Consider the following 22,680-nt stretch of genomic DNA (forward strand, 5'->3'; position numbering starts at 1 on the left):
TCTGGAGATAGAGCCCTGCACTTTCTGTAGTGGGAGTGAGGGGAGAAGTTTGATCACACTGACCAAAAGTAATTGCTGTGGCATGTTGTTTGAATATTTGTGCTCAGTGCAGAGCCTCAGGGGAGACACAGTGCCTTCTGGAGCTCACCATGTCCTTATGGGCATGCTAGGTGTCCTATTATTTAATAGACAGCAGTATGTGCTGCCCTGACACCCCTGCTAACTGCCATGTGGAAATGCTCCTTGTCATTGCTTCTTCTCAGGCTTTTGGAAGGTACAGACACTGGCAAGCAGTAGCACTTATGCGGTGGTCAGCAATGGGTATACAGTTCATGCCTGTGTGAAGGAACCTCTTTTGATCACCTTCCCACCTTCCTACTTTAAAAAATCAATCATCACTTTCATCACTATCCAGAGTCAGCATTTGCCTCTGTTCTTCCTCAGTGCTGATGGGCTTAATACACATGTAAGCAAGATCCCTAAAACTGCTTGAGCATAAATGGCACAAGCTTTAGCTCTTCAGTACAGTACTTGCTGGAAAAATGCTTCCTTGATTGTGTAGTCAGCAGAGAGCTCTCTGTTTGTGATTTTACATATCTTTCATCTCAAGTCACATCTAAATATAAAATCCAGTACTCAGGGACATTATATGGATTTGTGACATCTTCTGCTGGGCTGCAGATTAATGAAGCAATGACCGGATTATGCAGCCTCCCCTTCATGTATTTCTTCACCTCTGGCAGATGTAATATTGATAATATCCTTCATTTAATATGTCATTCCCCCAAGCATAATTCAGTGGAGGTTACCAATATATTTCTTTATTTCACTTAGCTTTTCCTAATATCATCTTGGAGAGAATTTGGCAGAGCAGAAATTGCATTTAAGAATGTAAGGAAGAAAGTGCATTAGTGGGGCAGGAAGGAGCACTATCCTGAACAAAGGGAAAGGCAAGTTACATGCTGGTTTGTTAGCTAAGGCATGCCATGGCCCATGTAGCATCTGTTGGTTAGCAAAGTAGCTTGTGTCGTTAAAGAGCATTGTCACATTGTGACACATGGCAATAAGGACAATCAACCACAGTTTTCCAGGTCTTGGGATACAACAAATGGAAGATGGACTGTCTGATTTAATGACAACATTCTGCAAAGCTGCTCCACCTTTTCAGCTGCGATAAAGACAGGGTGATTTTGTGTGCAGCTTCCGACTCTCACAGACAAAAAGCAAGCATGAAACCCCATGAGTAGCTTTCATTGTTTCTAAGTGGAAGCCAGCATGCTTCCACCAACAATGGTTTTATTCCTTACACTCAGAGCACAAACAGTGGGAATTCTGTACCAGACTGGGAAAATGAGATATTAAATAGACATAATCATCATACCAGAACATGTGTTATTCAGGTCTGGCTGAAATCTCAGGCTTGCTATAGACTTCACTGGAGAAAAAGCTTTCTATTAGCATTTTGACTCTTCTACCAGAATTGCTGGGTTTTGAACTTGAAAGACCACCTATGCTGCCGAATTCCTCACAAAAATTAAAGGTGCTTTTTAAGATTAGTGATCTGTCCACATACAGAAGCTAGTAAACAGCAAAGTATGCCATATTTTAAGGCATTATTCATATCTATTACTAAAAAATGTCAGTTTCTAGAATTATAGTTGCAAATTTCTTGTTTGTATTTACTCAGGTTTATTGATAGTGCCTTTTGATTTGCATAATCTATGCCATTTTGTTGCTATAAACTAGGAATGTATGAATTTCAGTTGTTGATTTTATTTGCTGGTTTACTTGTTTTTATCATCCCTGAACGATTCCTTACCCCTTCCAAAATGTGAATCTTCACAGCTGAGAAGGGAGCTGCTTTGTTGAGCGATTCCTGCTTTTCATTACATCAAGCGAAGATATTCATTCATGTATAACTGGGAATTACATATTTATTAAAAAAAAAAAAAGAGAGAGGAAGACTGCCTTCTCATAGACATGGCTTACTGTATGAGAAACCTTAAACATAGGATGTTTTCTGTGTCACAGCAAGAACTTACCTTTTCTTTGTGAACTTTTGAAATGGAGTACTGGCAAAGCTTTCACTATCTAGGTGTAATTGAAGGACAGGGAGAGGAATCAGCAAAATTCTAGCTTGTGCACTTTGAAATGCAAATTCCTGCTGTTTATCCATTTCATTGTTCCTTTTCTTTCTTCCAGAAATCTCCTCTATGTTTACCCTCAGAGGCTGAATTTTGCTAACCGACTGGCTTCTGCAAGAAACATTACCATCAAGATCCAGTTTATGTGTGGCGAAGACCCGTCCTGTGCAATGCCGGTAATAAATGCTGAGATTTCTTAGCAGACTTTTGCTTACGTGCAATCCTGAGGATTATCTGAAGAGATAGCTCTTTTTTTTAAAGAGTTTCTAGTGAGGCCTTAAGAAGCCTAGCATCAGAGACCTTGAGAAGTTTGTCATTCTCATCAGAAAGCAGGGCTGTAGTCCTCACCCACAACAGGAAAGACATCACTCAAGTGGAACAGAGGAATATTACTCCTTCTTATCTAAGTTTTCTGACCTTATTTTCAGTAAAGTGGCATCGTATTAAATCAATGCTGTGTTGGAAACTCTAATGGTAAAATTGACAGACCTTCAGAGACCTTTTAAGAATGATACAGTCTGTCTTCCAGTTACTCCTCGTATGCACTCTGTGTACACAAATACTCAGGTGTGACACTGGAAGGTAGAAGTTGGGATCTGCATTGCCTGAATCTGAACTGGTGCACAATCATGCAGTGTAGGCAGAGTTTTCCGTGTTTGAAACGCACCGTGTATTAAGGCATATATGTGCGCTACTAGCAGAGCAGGCAGCACTGTCTATGTTCAGGTTATTGTCTCATTATAAGATCCTCTCTTCAGCTTTAACAACCTTCATATGTTTCGCTTGAAGTGTTCTGACCCAGACATCTGCTTCAGCCTGATTTTTGGAGAATTTTTCAGACAGTGTAACTGGCTGTTTGAGAATGACACTGGGATAAAATCTTTTGTGATTTTATGTGTTAGAGGGGGAAAATGTGAGTGGAAATATTACTTTGAGGAGTATTATGTTGGAGCACATATTGTTGAGGAACAATATGTTGGAGCAAGGACTGACACCTGACCAGCCTTTATCAGCATGCTGACACCGCACAGTGCATACTTCGCCGTTTTCCTCCACCTGAGCTCTGGAATTGAAATCAGAGCATCAACACAGTGTTTTCCCAAGCCATGTTTCATCCAGAGCCGGAGCTGTGCCATGTGAATGTAACACCATCTTTTACGCAATACTGCATTGTTGGTTTCCTTAAAATCTGCCCGTATTATGACTAGGTTTTGACAAATGCTTAGGATAGACACAGTTCATCAGGCACCCCTCTCCACTGTGAGGGAGCTTTATCTCAATACATATGGACTTGTGCTGTACAGATATCCTTGTCTAAGCTTATCTCCCAGGGCTCCATTTAAAATTACTGGATTCGAGGACCTTACTGTGAGGCTGTCTCTGAAATGAGGAAAGCAAATCAAGCACCAAAAATGCCTATTTTTCTTCATTGATTGTAAAGAAACTTTGGACCTCTAAGATAAGGTGAGATGAATCTCACCCTAAATGAGCAGGCTGCAGCTGAAAAACAAACTTCTAAAGATAATTTTAATTTAACTTTTTAGCATTTAGTTAAAGGCAATGTGATAATGTTTAAGAGGCTTACCATAACTTTATTCCTGCAATTTCTAACTTTTTAGTGCATGACTGGAGAATGTGAGGTGTGGTAGTCAGGGGCTCTGGAAATGGCCTCTGCTCCATTTTCTTGATGTTTTTTACTCTGACTGGTGTGTGGGGAAGATGCTTGGTAATAAAACATTTGTGTCAACGTGCTAAGATAAAATTGAAGAGTCATTTTCAGCCTTCAGATACGGTCTTAGAATTTATACAAGATTATGACAATTAAATGCTTTAGACCTGACTGCTGTTATTTTCTTTTCTTCTTAATGTAGGTAATTTTTGGGAAATCTTCAGGTCCAGAATTTGTGCAAGAAATGTACACAGCTATCACATATCATAATAAGTAAGTATTGTTATTATTTATATGACTTCAGAAATATTAATCATGACCTCTTTACATAATTCTTAGCCTACATAGTTCATCAAGGAATGCTGGTACTAATCCATTTTAAACATTTACATTTTATGTAGATTTGTCATATTTGATTTGGTTTCCTACGTGCATTTGGATAAGTGAACATTGCGTAAGCGACCATCACTTTTCTTGTTTGGAACTTTTCAGAGATTAGTTGAGAATATTCCTAATATGAAGATTAAGGAACAGGAGCAGGAAGCAGCAGCACACCTATGTAACAGCATTCACTTTGATGAATTCACAGATCCGAAAGAGCCGAAGGGACATTCTCATTCTCATGAATGTGGACTTGGGATTTAGGATTTACACAATAAATATGCTGGAACTCAAAATTAAGACTGAATGTTTTTTGAAAGTATAGAGATAGGTGAAAGCTGACACATTCCAGCTGATATCATGTCTTCCTGTTTCAAAGCTGTAGATGGTTCATAAATATAGCTGTGTATACATACGTACTTTGTTTAACTCAGCTCTGAGGCTGTTCTCAGGATTTATACAGTTTTTATAACCATAGCATTTAAAAGCCTACTGGAAAATTTGCCTTCTGCTCAGTCTTATATTTACATTGGAAGTGCACTTGGCTTTTTTTTTTAACAGGTCCCCTGACTTTTATGAAGAAGTGAAAATTAAGCTGCCTGCAAAACTCACAGAGAAACACCATCTATTGTTCACATTCTATCATATCAGCTGCCAGCCAAAGCAAGGAGCATCTGTAGAAACCCTTCTCGGATATTCAGTAAGTTCCACGTCATATATAAGTGTATGTATGTGTATCTATATATGTATCTACATCCCATGCAAACAGACTCTTTGCTTGTCGAGAATTTTGTCATATATTCCCTTTCTGGTTATGGTAATACATCAAAACCAGTAGAAGTTCTTAATGTTACTTTACAGAAACCAGATGCAACCTGTGCTATGTTACATCCTTGTCCTATAATTTTACATTGTTAAGTGTCTTCGAAGTTAATGAATTCACCTGATGAAACTGAAGTTAAGTATGCACCTAAATATTTGCAACAGCAATGCTTTATAGCATATCGTCTAATTCCATTAGATTATATTTATTGAAAAAATAATAAACCACTAAAATATATGCAATTACAATTATTTACTGTTATCAAACATGTTCATACATGAGGTAACAACTAATATAATATTTTCAGTTAGGTTTATGTTCTAAAGTGTCTTTTATGTCAAAATTAAAAACCAGAAAGTATCTAGAAGATAAAATGTAATTCTATTACATTCATTACCTTTGTGTTGTTTTAGCTTAAGAAATACATATTGTAGCATAGTGTCTTTGACCTTTTCTTTTATCAGTTGATATTTTTAACTGGAGAAATTTTAAAATAAGATGAAAGCATAAATGATGATAATACTTCAGATTTGAAAACATCCTAGTGCTGTCATCAGAAATTGAGTTGTGGGGCCAGGCACATGCTTTCCATGTGTTCTTGCTATGGTGTTTGTATTTGGTTTTGATCCCTGTACTGAGAATCCCTTTAAATGGACTTTCTTTTATGGACAAATATAGTCTGACCCATGTCAACGGGATTGGTAAGAAGTAAATTAGTTTGTAGTTCAGGAGCAAGACTTCACATAGGTGAGGACTTAATTTTCAAGCTTCTGTTCACCTAAATACAAAATGTTTCTGCCCTGTGATACTCAGATGCACAGCCTCTTTCAGACTTGAATAGGAGAAAATTAAGTGTCTCCAACTATCAATACAGAGTTATGTTTTGTCATTCTGGCCTTAACCCTCATGGTCACAATGACCAAGATATTCAATTTATCCTTAGCAAAACTTTAACTCTGTTGATTTACTTTAAAGCCAAGGATCAGTGTATTTGAGATACGTGATTTTTTAAAGTAAAACCTGGGCTCTACTAAATCCTTCTGGTAGGATTTATTAGAAAAATATATGTCACACATGAAAAGCTCTGTGTTTGTTTTCTTCAAAAAGGATGGTTTGTAAAGCTGTCTTGTACATTTTTCTACAGTAGCTACCAGTGAATTTAAAATGCAAAGAAATTACTGTTGAATGGGTTAGAGCAGAGAAGCTTGGGTCAATATCTCATTTGTTGTTTTGTTGACTGTACATAACAAATTAGATAAATAGCTCTAATCATATATAGTCATGAATATTGCTGTGTTTTCTCTTCATTTGTTTCAGTGGCTGCCAATTCTATTAAACGATCGTCTTCAAACTGGACATTATTGTCTTCCTGTTGCATTGGATAAGCTGCCTTTCCACTATTCAATTCACTCTCCTGAGGTAACAAAGAAAATTATGAAAAGATAGTATTTTCCTAATGTAGAAGAACAGCATAAGTGTTTTACAAACTAATGTTGCTGACTGCTTGTAGACAATGCCTCGTTTTTGTACTTTAAAAGGGGAAAGCTCTGGAGAAAAATGTTGTTATTATTGTCACTGGTGTTATTTTTATTATTATTTTATATTGTTATATTGTGTTTGTTAAAGTTAGTTATCCAAGCAAATCCTTGTAAATTGTCTAATCAAAGATACATTTGTACAATTGTAGAGGGTGTCAAGTCAATAATTTGCATTCTTCTATAGGATGATTTGTGCATTTTTTTGTGGCTATGTGGGAGAGGGAGGAGAAATGGAATCAGGTGCTAATACTGGAGCAGAAAAGTGTGTACCCTCTGAATAAATATGGCAAGTAGAGGGTTAAAACTGCATCACATCACTCTGGAATGCCTTTGGCAGTGCTTTAACTGGGAACTTCTAACCTTAAAAATACCCCATCAGAAGATGTGTATTTGCGCTGTCTGTGCTAGACATCCAGCCGAATTGCTCCAAATTTCCCAGTTCAATGCATCAACTTCTCTCCATCTAGTCTGTGAGAACAAGAAGATGCCTAGCTGTGGTCCTCTGTATGGCACTGAATTTGGATATCTAAAATGAAGTGAATAGTGCAAATACCTATAGAAGCCTATGTAAACAGACTTTCTGTTTGATCATTAAAAGGAAGATAACGGTTCCTATATTTCTTTTCCATCACAGAAAGTTCCATCTCAGGCACCACCTGTTAAGTGGGTTGAAGGACACAAGGGTGTTTTCAGTGTTGATGTGCAAGCTGTTTCATCTGTTCACACTCAGGTAATGCATCAGAAGCAACACACAGCCATAGTTTCATTTCAAAGAGAATTCAGATGTCCAGGCCAACTTAGGAGGTTTATGAAATGGAGATGTTTGAGCCCACACAGGTTTAAAAACAACTAACAGCTATGGAAATAACCTGATATCCTCAGAGAATGATATCCTTTGGTGAAATGAAATCTATAGGTACAAGTAAACAAATGAGGACTCTCAGCAGCGAGTCACATCAAGCAATAGGGAGCCTGGTGTCCTCTCAGCTCAGTAAGGGTCTGCTTAGTCTGTGTTTGAAAGACACTGGCAGGGCACAGTGCCAGTTTCTGCAGTCTGCATCTTCTATTCTGCAAGGTTAGTTCAGACAGTGTGTCCACATCTGCAGAGACATAGTACTTCCCCGCCTCCAGGGACAGGTTATACTGCCAGAATGTTTTAGGCAGCTCAGCCGTCAATGCCATGTGGTGTGCAGACACAAACTTAGTGCTGAATGAGGACTCTATGATTCTGGTGATTTAAATGTGATTGATAGGAAATGGGAGCTTCACCCATCTTACTGGGACACTGGTTAGAGGCAGAGCAGCTTTATTTTGTTTCTGCTGCTTTACAGTGTGTCCCACCCAGCATCCTGTTCCAGTTAACCCTGGTAGCTATGTCCTAACAACTGGAGGCCCGGTGTCTGAAGCAGGTCCATCGCCCCTTTGCAGCATTCTTTTTAAATACAAGTAGGGCACACTCATAAGGCACATAACTTGTATGTAGCAGAACTTAGATGTGGGTGGCAAAGGGCCTATAGACCTATGACGTGACACAGTTTTATCAGAGAGAGGGAACAGTATTTTCATGAAATGAAGCAATCACTTTAGTGAGGCCTTTAATTTTTCTGCTTTTAATGTGATCTAACCAGTCTCTGAATTTGAGCCAGATGAAAAGGAACAAACGAAAGGCTGTGACAGCTGCATTACAAATTGATCTCCAGTGTTAGCCACCACTGCAAGCCAGAAAGGTGAAAATAATTTCTCTCATCCCCTCAGGTGTATCAGCTTTGTTAACTGTGAGTGCACTGTATTTGCAGGACAATCACCTGGAGAACTTCTTCACTCTGTGCCATTCTCTGGAAAGTCAAGTGACATTCCCCATTCGACTGATGGACCACAAGATTACAGAGGCTACACTGGAACATGAATTGAAACTCAGCATTATCTGTTTGAATTCTTCACGCCTTGAACCTCTTGTCTTGTTTTTACATTTGGTACTAGATAAACTTTTCCAGCTGGCTGTACAGCCCATGGTCATAGCTGGCCAGACAGGTACTTACTGGTGCATGGCTTTGGAGTGCTAGTGCAAGCAACCTAGAAATGGGGGGGGGGAAATAATTGCTAAATATCCAGGCTTAGATTTAGTATTTGGGGTAGTCTGCTTCAGAAAGAGCTATAGGTCAGAAAGTGGGTTGTGGTTTAACCAGCAAAATCACTTATCCTACAGCTGACATTGCTGACTCCACCATATCCTTTGCCCAAATATCTTTAGACAGAACTGAGTGAGCACAAAACCAGAAAGGGTATAGTAAGGCACTCAGATTTTTCTGTTACTGAGCCTGCCAGTTGCCCATCACATACGTTAAGTCTAGAGGGAAGGCATAATTGGAGACAGTGGTGTGGCTTATTTCTTATCGCATTTTGGTAATCAATACTTGTCATCCACTATAATATTTGTTGAAAATCCTGGTAGCTTGTATTTGCCTGTCAAGTGGAGAATAATGAGTCTAAGTGTTCTTCAAGTAGGTATTTTATAAGAAATGTGTGCAGGCTGCTAGAAGTGGTAATTAACAGATATGGTCTGCTTCAATGTAACACGAAGTGATGGAGTAGCAGTGATGAGGTTGAAAGTCAGTGGGTCTACTGAAGAGTGGTTATTGGCCTGTGTAGATCTTGGGTCTGGCCAGGTATAGCAATTGCTGTCTAGAGCTCTGAATTTGTTAAGAACTGAATTAAAACACGCAGGATTAGTTGTTGGTGGTACAAAGAATGCCCTTACCTTATTGTATTATACCCTTCAGTGCTGAGACTAATTCCTGCCTTTGTTTCACAGCCAACTTCTCACAGTTTGCCTTTGAATCTGTGGTTGCAATAGTGAACAGTCTCCACAACAGCAAAGACCTGAGCAAAGACCAGCATGGGAGGAACTGCCTGCTGGCGTCTTATGTCTACTATGTATTTCGTCTGCCAGATCCTCACAGAGAAGTAGTCAAACCAGGTAATATTGGTGCCAGGGTTGCAAAAGTATTCTTTTTTTCTTGGTACATGCTATTCATGCTATATGAGAGGAGAACTTAGGGAACTGGCCTGTAAAATAACAGACACAACTTCTCAGACCCAGACTACATACTGTTTCAGCACAGCGCTGCTCCAATGTATCATTTTTCTCAGAGGAAGGTCAGGGATATCAGTGCTGGAAAGAGCAACACCGACTTGCCCCCCACAATCTCTATCTCTCAGTCATTCATTTCAGATGCAGGGTTGAGGTGAGAGGACTCCACAGCTGTACGCAACACTGTAGCTTCATGAAGATGAAAGAGACATCTCCTAAACTGAGGCTTTCTTTAGAGGAATTTGCATCAGTAAAATACTTTCTGTGCAAACTAACTTACTACCAAGTGGCCTAGGGTCAAGCTCTGCCAATTTCTCCATCACATTAGGGATGTAATCAGAGGATAAAATCCTGTATGTTGGCCAGCAGATTGAGGGAGATGATCCTTCTCCTCTACTCAGCACTGGCGAGGCCACACCTGCAGTGCTGTGTCCACTTTTGGGCTCCTCAGTACAAGAGAGACATGGACCTACTGGAGAGAGACCAGCCACAGGTGACAAAGGTGATGAAGGGACTGGAACATCTCTTCGATGAGGAAAGGCTGAGAGAGCTAGGACTGTTCGGCCTGGAGAAGGGAAGGCTCAGGAAGGATCTTCAATATATACGAAGACCTGAAGGGAGGGTGCAAAGAAGACAGAGCCAGGCTGTTTCCAGTGGTCCAGAGGCAATGGGCACAAACAGAAACACAGGAGGTTCCCTCCGACCATCAGGAAACACTTTTTTCCTGTGAGGGTGACTGAGCTCTGGCACAGGTTGCCCAGAGAGGTGGTGGAGTCTCTCCCCTTGGAGGTATTAGAAAGCTGTGTGGACATGGTTGTGGGCAACCGGCTCTAGGTGGCCCTACTTGAGCAGAGGAGTTGGACCAGATGACATCCAGAGGTTCCTTTCAACCTCAGCCAGTTGTTATTCTGCTGCAGCCTATTGTCCTAAAGGCTATAGGATTCATTTGATCAATTGCTACATATTAACTGACTTACCAAGCAGCTGTGCTGTGGGAAAAAAGGTAAGCCCTTTTCTCTTTCAAACATTCATTTAAATCCCCCTGGAGGGACATTAGACTTATGTTAGGATGTGCTAAAATCTCTGATCTTGTCTACACTTGGAAATTCTTTATCCTGGAAAAATAAGGTCCATGGGAAAGCTGAAAGCTAGGTAGTCATTTAGTGAAATTTCTGCTGGCAGCGCTCTCTGTTTCCCTGGATACTTTGAACATGGCGTTAAATGTTATGTGTTGAAGGTGGTATTTTGTGTTTAGGCCTGTGAATCTTGTTTTAATCTACAGCAAATTAAAAAGAGCTGATGGGAAGAAGAAAGAGTTATTGTAATAGTGCTGTTGCTCAGGTAACCCTGTTAATCTTTTGCTACTGCTTGTGCAATCACTCTGTGAGTTGTTGATAGGGAAAACATCTGCACCTTGTCATTCAATGCCTGTGTAATTTGTTAATGAAGCAGTTGGTGGTGAGATTTTCAAAACCTTTATGCTATTCAAAATGCTGATGCTGCAACAGCACTGAGCAAAGCTGGCTTGGATCTCATGTTTGCCTCACATATATGTCTTTTAGTCTTAATTCAGACATCTCACTATTGGCAGGTGCAGGCAGCAGTGCTGTTTTGACAGAGTCTCGTTATTACACATTTGGACGCACTTCCGCAGTGTCTGTTGGGACTAAACTCCTGCAGAGCCGCGTGATAAGCTGCAGCAATCCTGACATCACTGTTACACAAACTGCTGCTGATGAGGAGGTCAAAAACATCATGTCATCCAAGGTGAGAGAACAAAGTCAAATATCTGGAAAATTGTATGGGCCAAAACATAACAATCTAGATTTGTTCTTTGAGAGTTGGATTTGCTTCTTGTAAATGCACTGTATGTATCACCAGAAGCATTTACTGTTTATCTGATTTGGCATAGGCACAATAAATCCCATTGCTAAATTCTGATGTCTCTTATCAATGAAGAAAGCAAGAGGTTTAAGAACTCTGTCTCTTGTTTGAGGCTTAGACTCTCCACAGAGGGTTTTGCTTTTTTGACGTGCCTCACTCCTGTTCTTCCTGACATTTAGGTTCTGTTCATGTCTGGTGATGTGGGCTGGTCCAAGTTGCACAGAGTCAGTGTGAGAAAAGACTACTATTGATTTCACTGGGAACAGATTCACTTTCTGCAAGGGGCAAAAGAGTCCTCGAAGGGGAAATAGTTTTCCTAAAATGCACTGATAATTTATTCTTGCTCCTGTAAACTTTTTTTTTTTTAAAAATCACAGAGCCTGTTTGGTCCTAAATAGTTTCTTGTTTAAAAAAAAAAAGTAGGCAATTTATATGACAGCAGCCCCATGATTTTGAATCAGCTATAGTACAGATGCCATGTGCATATTTTGTAACTGCGTCTTTCCCAATACTTAATTCCACCACCAAGTGAAACAAACTTTGTCTGTCTTTCTCATCCACAACTACATATGCCACCAACAGCTTGCAGGATAGAAAGGGTGATGACAGCCAAAAAACAGGATTTTGCTTCCTTGATTGACACCTGGTACTTGCTGGACTACAGCATCCCAGGCTCATCTCAGAGCTTTATGAGAATGGCTGTGCTCAGCTCCTTTCTGGGGAATCCAAAATCTAGAGTTCCCCATTCAGTAGCAGCTGTGAAGCTGTGCCTCTGACAAAAGCAGGATTTTTCTCCTGCTCCTAGCTGCAGCCCTGGCAGAGCTCCACAGCAGCATGTCTGCTGAGCTCTGAACCATATCCTCCCTCCCTTTTCTATGAGTGTTACGTATGTAAAATACTGCATCTCAAGTAGGTTATTTTCAGAAACATTTTGAAGTCTTTTCTCTATTGAACAATCACATGCCTCTCCAGTTAAAGTGAATGGGTACTTGTCTTCAGCAAGTTAAATCAGAGCTAGTAAGATGCACAGGTGTTGGCAATGTGTTTGATTTGTTTATGTGGGCATATATATTCATCTGTAGCAATTTTTAGTGATGTAGTTTTGAACTTAATAGCTTTATGAATTTTAATGTACTGTGTCATGAAAAAACAGAGCTCCAGGCATTTTTTTCACAAATTAATACAAAATTAAAATGGTTGATATTACAGCTTCATCACATTGATAAATGTAGCAATTTACAATTGGCTGCCGCCATTTCACTGCCTTTTAAAATGGCATTACTTTTAATGGAAGGAAGACTCCCAGACGCTGGTTAATTTCGCACGTAGAGCTACCGGATAAACTTAAAGGACAGTTACCTTGGAAAGGGTGTATTGTAGTGCTTCCAAAATACAGCTGCAGTGCTGAAATTGGACACGTGATGGCAGGGTTGGCTTTTGTACGCTCTTACGGCTGCTGCATTCACGTGGTATTTGGCCTCCACTGGGAAGGGGGATGGGCAGAAGGGAAGAGAATTGCTGTTCAGGTGAACATTTGTGCAGACCTTTCAAACAAATCCCGCCGCTGCTGATTTCTTCTCTGTTAATTAGCTTAAGATAGGTATTAACTTACTATTACGTATTTCTTCTGGCTATGCCCTCCAGCCTATGGATCACAGCTCCAGTCGGATGTCTTTCTATGTTGAAGGAACAAATGATGTGCCAAGCATTTGTGCAAGCCCACGACCATCCAATAAAAAGGTACCCTACCACTAAGTGTGAGGGAGCACATTAACAGAGCTTGTAGCCTCCTGAGGCAGTGGTGGTAACTGGTGTTTCTAAATGAGGAGGGCGGGGAGAGAGAACAAAATAACAACTAGTTTTATCAAACAAGGAGTTTTTGATGGAATATTGAATCAGTGGGTAAATATTACACAAAGTTTTCTGCTTCTGCTCCAGAGTCTTTAGATTCTTTTTCCAGGACAGATTTAGACAAGTAGCAGCCTGCCTGGGTCCTCCCTTTGTTCTCTTTCTGAAGGTGTTATGATCTCTGTCTTTTTCCGCTGCTGTTTACCCTTAGATACCTGTCTTTACATGTTACAGTAAACCATTCAGAAATGTTTGCCATCTCTTTTTTTTTGTAAGGAATGTTTTTATTTTCCCCTTTTGTAGCCGTTAGAACCAAGAAGTTCCTTCCTATCTTGATTATGTATTCCCAAATATCTTTTTAACAACATAGAAGATACCATAGATAATTTTTGGAGAGCTGTATCTTGTATTCAGTATTGATCAGCAGCAGTGGCTTTGGATGAAGAAGCAGGGGAAAACCCTGCTACGAGCAGTTAAGAATCTGAGTTACAGTTAAGAAACTCTCCTTTCTTACACCTGTTTATTGGTTTGATTTCTGCCAAAAAGCATAGAGGTTTACATCCAGCTGAATATTGGATGGATTTATATGTCCTATTCAATGTAAATATGCTTAAGATGCTCATTACCTTTGTTGTTTGTGTCAGGAATAGAAAATAGACATTGCAATAAATTTTTAGTCCAGATTTGAGTTTCCTAAATGTTTAGATCATTGGGATTGGGTGTCTTATGGCCAAATCTCACTGCAAAGAATATTGTCTCTGACTACAAACCTCTGTACAAGCTCTGCTGTAGTTATTGCTGTGTCCTCTCCCACCATAGACACAATCTTACTTCTACCTTCTCTCAAAAACCATGGATGTATAAATGGAAACACTAAGCGGGGAGTGGGGAATGTGACTGCTCCCTGTCATGCACACAACCAATGGCCTCAGGGTAGACCAAAGGCATTTCCCAGTTTAGTTATCTGGGGTTCTGGATCCACAGAAGAATGGGTCCCAAAATCTGTTTGCCACCAACATTCCTTATATGTCATCCTGGTTAAATCTGCCTTCTGATCCCACAGGGATGTCCACACATCCCCATCCAGCTGCTGACTCTTCGGTATGGGGCAGTTTCCCACAGGGAAGAGGGGGGATGCTTAGACTGGAAGATGAGTTGACAGAAAAGCCATTTCTCAACACACTGTGTTTATTATCTAGCATTTCCACGAGGAGTTGGCACTGCAGATGGTGGTCAGCACGGGTATGGTGAGAGAATCTGTCTTCAAGTATGCCTGGTTCTTCTTTGAGCTCCTGGTAAGATTTGACAGTGGTATTTTATAGTAAGTTAATGGTGAAATGCAGGTACTCCAGGCACAGATTTAGCTGGGGGTGATCTCTTCAGCTATTCACCCCCAGTGTGAAAAGGAGAGGTCCCAAATAATGGAAGTACAACTACGGAATTCTCTGTATTCACCCCCATTCCCCACTGACAGCCTGTGGTGGCAAAGTCCTGCATGCACAGTGGTCCACAGCTTGCAAAAGGCTGAAAGACGGACATCAAACTGAGCCCTTCCTTTTCTGTGAATACCTGTTCTTGTCTTTTCCACCTTGTTAACAACATGGGAGCAGTGACAAGGCTCCCTGAACTCACAGTTCCACAGACCCCTGAGGTGATGGAGAGATGTCAGTGGCAGCATATAAGCAACCCAATAGGAGGGCAAGAAATAAGAATTAATTCCAGAAGTGTCACTCTGTCATCATGAAGGGCAAAAGTTGCAAACAGCAGCATTTGAGAGCTGCAGGTGCAAGGTACAGGTAAGGGTGATTCTGATTTTGGGTGCTGAGAGTAGCCAATTGTGTGAACATGAACAGGAGTCAGAGTCTGTGTTTGAGTCTTAGGCTCTCTGTTGTCATTGCCAGTACATGTAGGATTTATCAGAGCAACTCTGAGAAGATGAGAGTAAAGCAGTAGTTTTACCTTCAGTCTGGGCAATTTTTTAATGGGTTTTTTTTCTGCTTTTCAGATCAAGAGTATGGCTCAGTATGTTCACAACATAGAGAAGCAAGACAACCCACGAAGAAGCCGGTTCTCTGATCGCTTCAAAGATGATATCACCACTATAGTTAATGTGGTTACTTCAGAGATTGCTGCACTTTTAGTCAAACCACAGAAGGTAAATGCATGACGTAAGCACTGTGTTACACTGAGCTGTATTTAATCTCATTTCACTTTTAGCAGTGTCACTAGAATTAGGCCAAAACTGAGGTGGTATTCTCACATGGACCTTAAGCAAGAGTTCTAGCTGAGCAAGGGGCAGCCAGCCTTGTGCTCTGCTGGCAGACCGGTTTTATTCATCTCAGCTCCCCAGCCTGCTTTTCAGTGTGGCTGCACAGTACAGGGAGAGAATCCCCTTTCACATCAACAGGAAAGGCTGAACACCTATTTTCGGTGGCAGTGATGCTTTATACTAGATTAGCCAGGGTATCAAACTGTGGCCCAAGCAGGGCTTATTTCTTTCATCCCCCTTTCCTGTTAACCTCATTTCTACTGCATAGTGTTTTATTTCACATTCGACTTCTCTGACGGTAGTGGGCTATGCAATATGAAGGCAGCATTCCTCCTGAGGGTTGCAAAATCCAGCCATGAGTTATCTGACCCCAGATCTCTTTAAAGAGGCACCGGCCATATGAAAATTAAAGACAAGAACTTAGCCCTAAATCCCATTAAATTCTTTCTCCTGATATATTTTAACAAGTTGCATTGGTATAGCAGATTATACAGTTGAAAGGATCACAAAATGTGATTTATATTTTAACATTAATACTGTCAGCTTACATCACTGATTTCACTCCACACTGGCCAATAAATAAAGTTAAGGCCACATCTAGGCACTGGGTAACTATTGTTCATTCAGTTGTTGCAACCAACTTGTTTTCACGCCTCAGAGCTGCCAAATGCAGCGTGTTAGCCCAGCAGTGTGCTCTGCCACACGGGAGACCAGGCTGGAGAGCTGGCCTACTGGGTCACTTTTCAACCCGCTCAGTTTCCTCATCATCTTCTGCATGTGTGCCCCGCTGTGCTGTTGAGGAGCAGAAACTGGGAAAGTGCCAAAACCAGACAACTGAGGGCAGAGAATGGCAGAAGTGATTGTCACTGTCCACCAAAAAGTTGTTCCTGAAGCTTTACCCTTTGCTGTATCCTTTGGTGTGCTTCTGTGATAGCCACGTGCAGAGGAATCCTTTCCACAGAAGTGTTTATTTAAGGCATCAGTGATTTTTTTTAAAAATACATTGTGTAATAAAAATTTGTTACGTTAAAAATGTTTTAATGAAACTGTACATTTTGCCAAGAGATTAGTATTTATGGCTTCCTAATGAGAAATACACAGAGTTTTATAGGCTGTTAATTCAATTTTATTTTGATGGAGTGAATATATAGAACCTGATGATGTATGAAAATCCACCTGCAGTGTTTGCAGAATTAGGGCCATTGGTTAGTGGTGCAGAGCAGCAGTAGGTAATGTGTGTCTGATTTTTAAATTCAAGCAATAATAAACTATGTTTCAATACATGGTTGAGCATGTCAGATTGCCCTGGGATTCTACAGTGATATGTCTGGCATGTTTTAGCCTACCCAATAAGGTAGTGGAAAACTAATTTTTTCTTCACAGTAGAAAAATGTTTTACTGTGTAAATTCCAGATCATAGCAAATATATATATATATCTGAACAGCAACATAAAGATTGAAAAATTAAAAATTAAATCATAACTACCCTGAGGTGCTGCACACTTGTTCTCACTAGTCAGAGACACAGGTAGGGACAACATTTTTCTCACTCAGCTCCTCTGTCAGTCTTCAGTGAACCCACCTGAGGGCTCTGAGCATTAAATATGTGCGGATCCCTCAGGCACCTCGACAAATTGCTCTTGGTGAGCTACATATGCTACTGAGATTTCACTATTTAAATTGGTGTGATTGAAGTAACTGTAGCCTCATTTTAGAGGGCATGAGAAGTTCTTTGTGATTTTTACTTGGGGGCTGCGTACCTCTGGTAATCAGTCCAATTCTAAGCATGCAAGAGCTTAGCTGCTGAATGGTAAAACCCACAGATTTATCTTACCAGTATTTTTTTACTATCAGTTTTACATTTAAAAATTCTAAACAAAATACTTGGCATTCCATCAGCAGAGCCAATGCAAATTTTTATTAATATTTGAAAACAATATTTCCTGTTTTAAGTACCTAAACCAGCATTCTCTAATGTTAAAGTTTCAATTAAAAAAAAAAAAAAGCATATGCAGGATTGCAGCCCATAGGGAATTCATAACAGGTGTCAAATTCTGTTTCATTGTGGTCAGCCCAAAGGTTTGTGTAGATAAACTTACCCATTCATCCTGTGATATTCCCCTGTGAAATCTACAACAGTTGAAATAATTTAGAGGAGTGATTCTGTATATTTTTAACAAGACCCTGTAAAATGGAGAACTGAAAAAATCTTGTCCAATGCGTTCCATGAGATGGTTCTGGGACCTGTCCCCTACACTGTTTCTTAATGATTCTAAAAAGTCTTCCACCTTTATATAAGTTTTATACATCATAACTGCAATTCCTTTTTTTTTCCTTTTTTTTTTAAAGGAAAGTGAGCAAGCAGAAAAAATTAATATCAGCTTGGCATTTTTCTTGTATGATCTTCTTTCTTTAATGGACCGAGGATTTGTGTTTAATCTCATCAAACATTACTGTAATCAGGTAGGCACCATGCATGATCGGGATTGCATTTGGCTTATGGCCAGTCCAGTGTTGTGTTCTGTTTGATTCATTTATCCATCAAGATCCTTTGAGCTGTATTAAAGGGCCAGGTAAATTTCCTATTTCCTATTGCATATGCAGAGACTTTAAACCTCTTTTGATTTGTGGTCTGCAGAAAAAAATTGAGTGGAGGTTAAGACTCTTTTAGAAATGTCATACCTTGCACTGCTGCAGAGCATCCATGGAACCACTTTTCTTCCCTTACTTTTTTACATCCCCTAGCAGCAGGGTCTGCAGACCATACAGAGCAGCTTTTGGTCTCTGACTCTTCCAATGCACCGCTGTGAGGACACTATTTAGATTTGGGGGATTCAATCAAAATGATCCATCTCTGTTTTCTTGTTCTACAAGCCTCCCAAAATTAAAAATAAATGATGATGCAAGATGTTGCTGTGAAATTGTTGTATTTGAAGGGTAAAGTGTTCCTTCTGGTTTATGACCTGATATACCTGCTGTGGGTTTTCTGCCAAAGGAAGGCCCTCTGTCAGCTGATGGTAAGTGGGAGAATGCAAGGTGGCCACCATCCTGGTTTCCTACAGTACGTGCAATACTCCACTGATGTCATTGTTGATATGAAGGGAAATGACAAGACCACTGATGCTCTGCCTTGCCTAGCAGGACATTTTATGCATTTACCACAGACTCAGCAGAGTTTTCTTTGTGTTATGCAAAAGGAAAAAAAATATTGTATGTTTTCCTTTTGAGAGGAAAAAAAACCCACAACTGATTATCTCTTGTGAAGTTGGTAAATCAGCTGGGGAGGGGGGAGAGAGACACCACCACTGCCAAAGAGCAGCTAAGGGATGGAAACTAGTTAAGTACAGGGAACCAGTAAGCATTTTAATGCATGCTCAGCTATTCATCTATTTCTGTTTCAGGAAGCAGGATATTTCACTGCATGGTAATTTAAATAGTGCACACCCATCACATGACACTTTTTTTTGTTTGCTTTTCTAGCTCTCAAACAAGCTGAATTCACTCTCCACCCTGATTTCCATGAGACTGGAGTTCCTGAGAATTCTCTGTAGCCACGAGCACTACCTCAATCTGAACCTCTTCTTCATGACCTCTGCGTCTGCTCCAGCATCCCCCTCTCCCTCCTTATCCTCCCAGGTAGGCATCCATTAGATGATATTGCATGAACGTCACATGAAGCACGTATGTAGAGAAAGACTTTTGTTGCTCTGTATTCAGATACTTAGGTTAGAATTAGCCACTATTGGATCAGGGAGAACAACTTCCTCCTTGAAAGAAAAGGGCAGAAGAATAAAGGCTAAGGCAGTACTACTGCAAAACTGCGTCTACACAAGTTAAGACGTAACATGACACAGATATGTGCCCCTCTAGAAACAGGCAAACGGAAAGTGACTGTTAAGGCAGACATACAAGGTCTAAAAGGAACATGGCTCTGAAGGCTAATTTACAGGCACACCTTTATCCCATCCATACTCAACCACAAATACGTATTTCAATATCTGTTTTGGAGAATTATGACATGCTGCAGTGCACAGCAAACTTTCTGTGTGTTTGCCTTCTAGTTGAACTTCTTGTTCTCCAGGTGGATGTAGATGCTACCACTACATAAGTTAGTGACTAAAACATTACCATTTTCAGTATCCTGGAATCATGGAGTCATGCAATCAATATCCTGTTGAGCTTTAGTGTTGTTCAGAGCAGGATCATGCTTTCCTTTTAAATAACAGCATTCTTTGTTCTAGGTTCCTCCCCACCCCAGTGGTACAGATGATGCTATGACTTTGCCAATGATTTCTCTGTGTTTTCTGGACAATGTTTTCCCTTTTATTTTAACTTCATGATTTTTCTTTGTGGAAACACTCAGGTATCCTAAGTAGACTCTCCACACAATTTTTGTGAATGCTCGTCCTCATCACTTCTCATTTCTCCCAGGATGTCATTCCCACTACACGCACATTTTTCCAGACTTGACCTGATGCTGACACAACTCTAGACTTCCTGAATGTCAGGACCTCCCATCCATCATCATGGGCATGGAGTTCACAAACACATTCAATAAAGAAATTGTTGTCTGGTGTGCCACACGCTATTTTTTTACAGTCTTGTACTCTTCTCTACGTTCTACTTAGATGGTATCTTGCTTTTACCATGGGGCAGACCTCCTCGCAAAGGGTGCTAGCCTGCCTGTTTCCCACCTCAGTGGTCTTGCAGAGGTTAGGACTGGGATGAAACATTTCAGTGCAGTGCCCTATAATTGCCATAGTCCTTGGATGGAGGGGAATGGAACTGAGCCTAAGAATGGTTGTGTGTACAAAAACACTCTGAGTAACGGAGTAGTTCAAATTCACAGGTTCATTTTCAAGTGTCATTGCCAAAGAATTGGTTGGATGCTAAGATGTGCTACATCTCACACCTTAAGGGTTCTGACAGGTCAATAATAGTAAATAATATTTTATTGAAGTTTTTCCTGGTCTTAAAAGCAAAGCATGAAGGTCTTTTAGAGTCAGGGTTTCTCAATAGTTTTGCTTAATGCTAATCCTGGATGCCAAAGAATTAGAAATGGGACTCTTCTGCTTATGGGGAAAAAAAGAATTCAGCATAGCTCTTGCAACTAGTTCTAGCAAGTCAGAGCTGCATAGACACCAGTTTAATCATTCTTTCCTTCAAGCAACTTCATCAACTCTTTTCTCCTTTAGGAGTAACCTATGAAGTGCAACCTGCGCAAATCAGTAAGGCTTTTGTGGCCCTTGGATGATTTAATACATTAGCTGACCACCCTTGCAGTAATTTTGATCTGTCTGCGGGAGTGCTGCCCAGCTAGAGTTAGATTTTCAGTAAGAAATGTGGCCTTGTGAATAAATCTTTTGGAATTCCTGGAGAGAAGCCAAATTCACTTAACTGGGTACTCTACATTTTAAACGTTATTCCACACAAACATAGTACAGCCAATGCCTGTCTGCTTGAGGTTGAAATGGGAGTGGATTTAAGAATATGAATCCAAAATATGGGGCTGCTCAAAGACATGAGTTTCATTTGACCCAGTATGCTGGAAGACAGCTGCCACAGTGTGGTATACTGCTACTTCATGTGGTTTTTTTTCTGGGACTATTCCCAGGTGACTGGCAGAAATACTGGGAGAGAATATTGAAGAATATAAATTAGAAGCAAAATTTGGACTCATAAACCCCAGTAGCTGCACTGGGGAGTAGAGTCTAAGACTTATGCTCACCCGATCAGGGGACAAAAACATTCCAAGTGACCTGTGGCATAGACCTATGATTGGAGAAGCTAAGAAGTTCACAACACATATATAGCAGCAACTTTCCATTCCTGGGCTGGCTGTATATCAGTCATAGCCATAAGTTACAGCATTTTGAAGGCTGCTCTAAATTATGCCAGCTGCCAGCAAGCTCAGCCAAGGATTTCCAGGGTGAAAGGAAACCCTGTTTGCATGTCTTTCCTGACCTTACTTCCATGCGAAACATCACGGATGCTGAAGAAGGCACCGCGCAGAGCTTCTGACATCAAGGTCCTTCTCAATGTAGGGGCAGCCTCTTGCTATATGATGCCTGATGGCTGCTCTGCAACAGTAGGAGCAATGTGAAGAGTTGTAAACATGGAGAAAATTCTGACTTTGTGTCCTGTCCATACTAATTAATACAGTGTAGGAATTTTACATCTCAAAAAATGTCAAATGAGTTGCTTACACAGAATGAAAAGGTTGAGATTGCATCCTAGCAAGCAACTCATTTGAAACTAGATGCTTTTTATTTCACACTCAGATGTTTTCATCCAAAATGTCCAACCTTCTTTCAAAGTCTGTACTTTTCCTCTAGTAGAGTTTTTCTGTTAGCTACATGGACTGTGACTACAACCTCTTTAAGAAGCTTTGATTTCAGTGATCATTCTGTAACACTTCTTTTATACTTCTGCAGAACTCTAGCTCCTGCTCTAGTTTCCAGGACCAGAAAATTGCTGGTATGTTTGACCTCTCAGCCGAATACCGTCAGCAGCACTTCCTGACCGGCTTACTTTTCACTGAATTGGCAGCAGCACTGGACGCAGACAGCGAGGGGTGAGTATCCCAGTTTGCAGATTTTAGAATGGGATTGAGTCACACTATTACTCTTGGTGAGGTCATAGTTTCATTCCAGGGCAGTCCTATTTCCCCCACTCTTTTCAGTGAGTCACTCTGTAACATAGCAATAACCCAGTCATTGCTTCATCTGCAGTATGTTGGTTCCAGTGCGTAAAAGTATGCTATTTGTTGCAGTAATGTTGGCTAAATACATGAATTGAGAACACAACTTAAAATTTCAGTTGCTTTTCTCTCTAAAACACCTCTGCCTTTGTCTGAGCTTAAGAGTTTAGCTAACCTTTGACCAGAGTCTGAAGCTTTTCTTTAAGAACCTCTCTTCGTCTTATTGAATTTTTATGGTAAGTTTGAAATACTTGGGTACTCTGATTGTGGTGAGGTGGCTTGGAGATGTAAGATAGCTATCTTTTGCAAAGAACATGAGCCTCTGCTCAGAAT

The 22,680-nt window shown here is 40.4% G+C and overlaps 1 protein-coding gene across 3 annotated transcripts in view; it reads left to right on the top strand.

The window, feature by feature from the left end:
• Positions 1-22,680, top strand: part of DOCK8 (dedicator of cytokinesis 8) — a 95,628-nt gene that overhangs the window by 43,534 nt on the left and 29,414 nt on the right. For all 3 annotated transcript variants that reach the window (XM_054809975.1, XM_054809976.1, XM_054809977.1), the window contains 14 exons: positions 2,203-2,320; positions 4,016-4,086; positions 4,756-4,894; positions 6,335-6,436; positions 7,190-7,285; positions 8,352-8,586; positions 9,368-9,532; positions 11,238-11,413; positions 13,175-13,270; positions 14,578-14,673; positions 15,384-15,533; positions 17,997-18,110; positions 19,128-19,283; positions 22,082-22,221. In XM_054809975.1, coding sequence (XP_054665950.1) covers positions 2,203-2,320; positions 4,016-4,086; positions 4,756-4,894; positions 6,335-6,436; positions 7,190-7,285; positions 8,352-8,586; positions 9,368-9,532; positions 11,238-11,413; positions 13,175-13,270; positions 14,578-14,673; positions 15,384-15,533; positions 17,997-18,110; positions 19,128-19,283; positions 22,082-22,221 — 1,854 coding nt within the window. The remainder of the gene's footprint in view (positions 1-2,202; positions 2,321-4,015; positions 4,087-4,755; positions 4,895-6,334; positions 6,437-7,189; positions 7,286-8,351; positions 8,587-9,367; positions 9,533-11,237; positions 11,414-13,174; positions 13,271-14,577; positions 14,674-15,383; positions 15,534-17,996; positions 18,111-19,127; positions 19,284-22,081; positions 22,222-22,680) is intronic.

This window comes from Grus americana, chromosome Z, assembly GCF_028858705.1.
Source record: "Grus americana isolate bGruAme1 chromosome Z, bGruAme1.mat, whole genome shotgun sequence".
NCBI lineage: Eukaryota > Metazoa > Chordata > Aves > Gruiformes > Gruidae > Grus > Grus americana.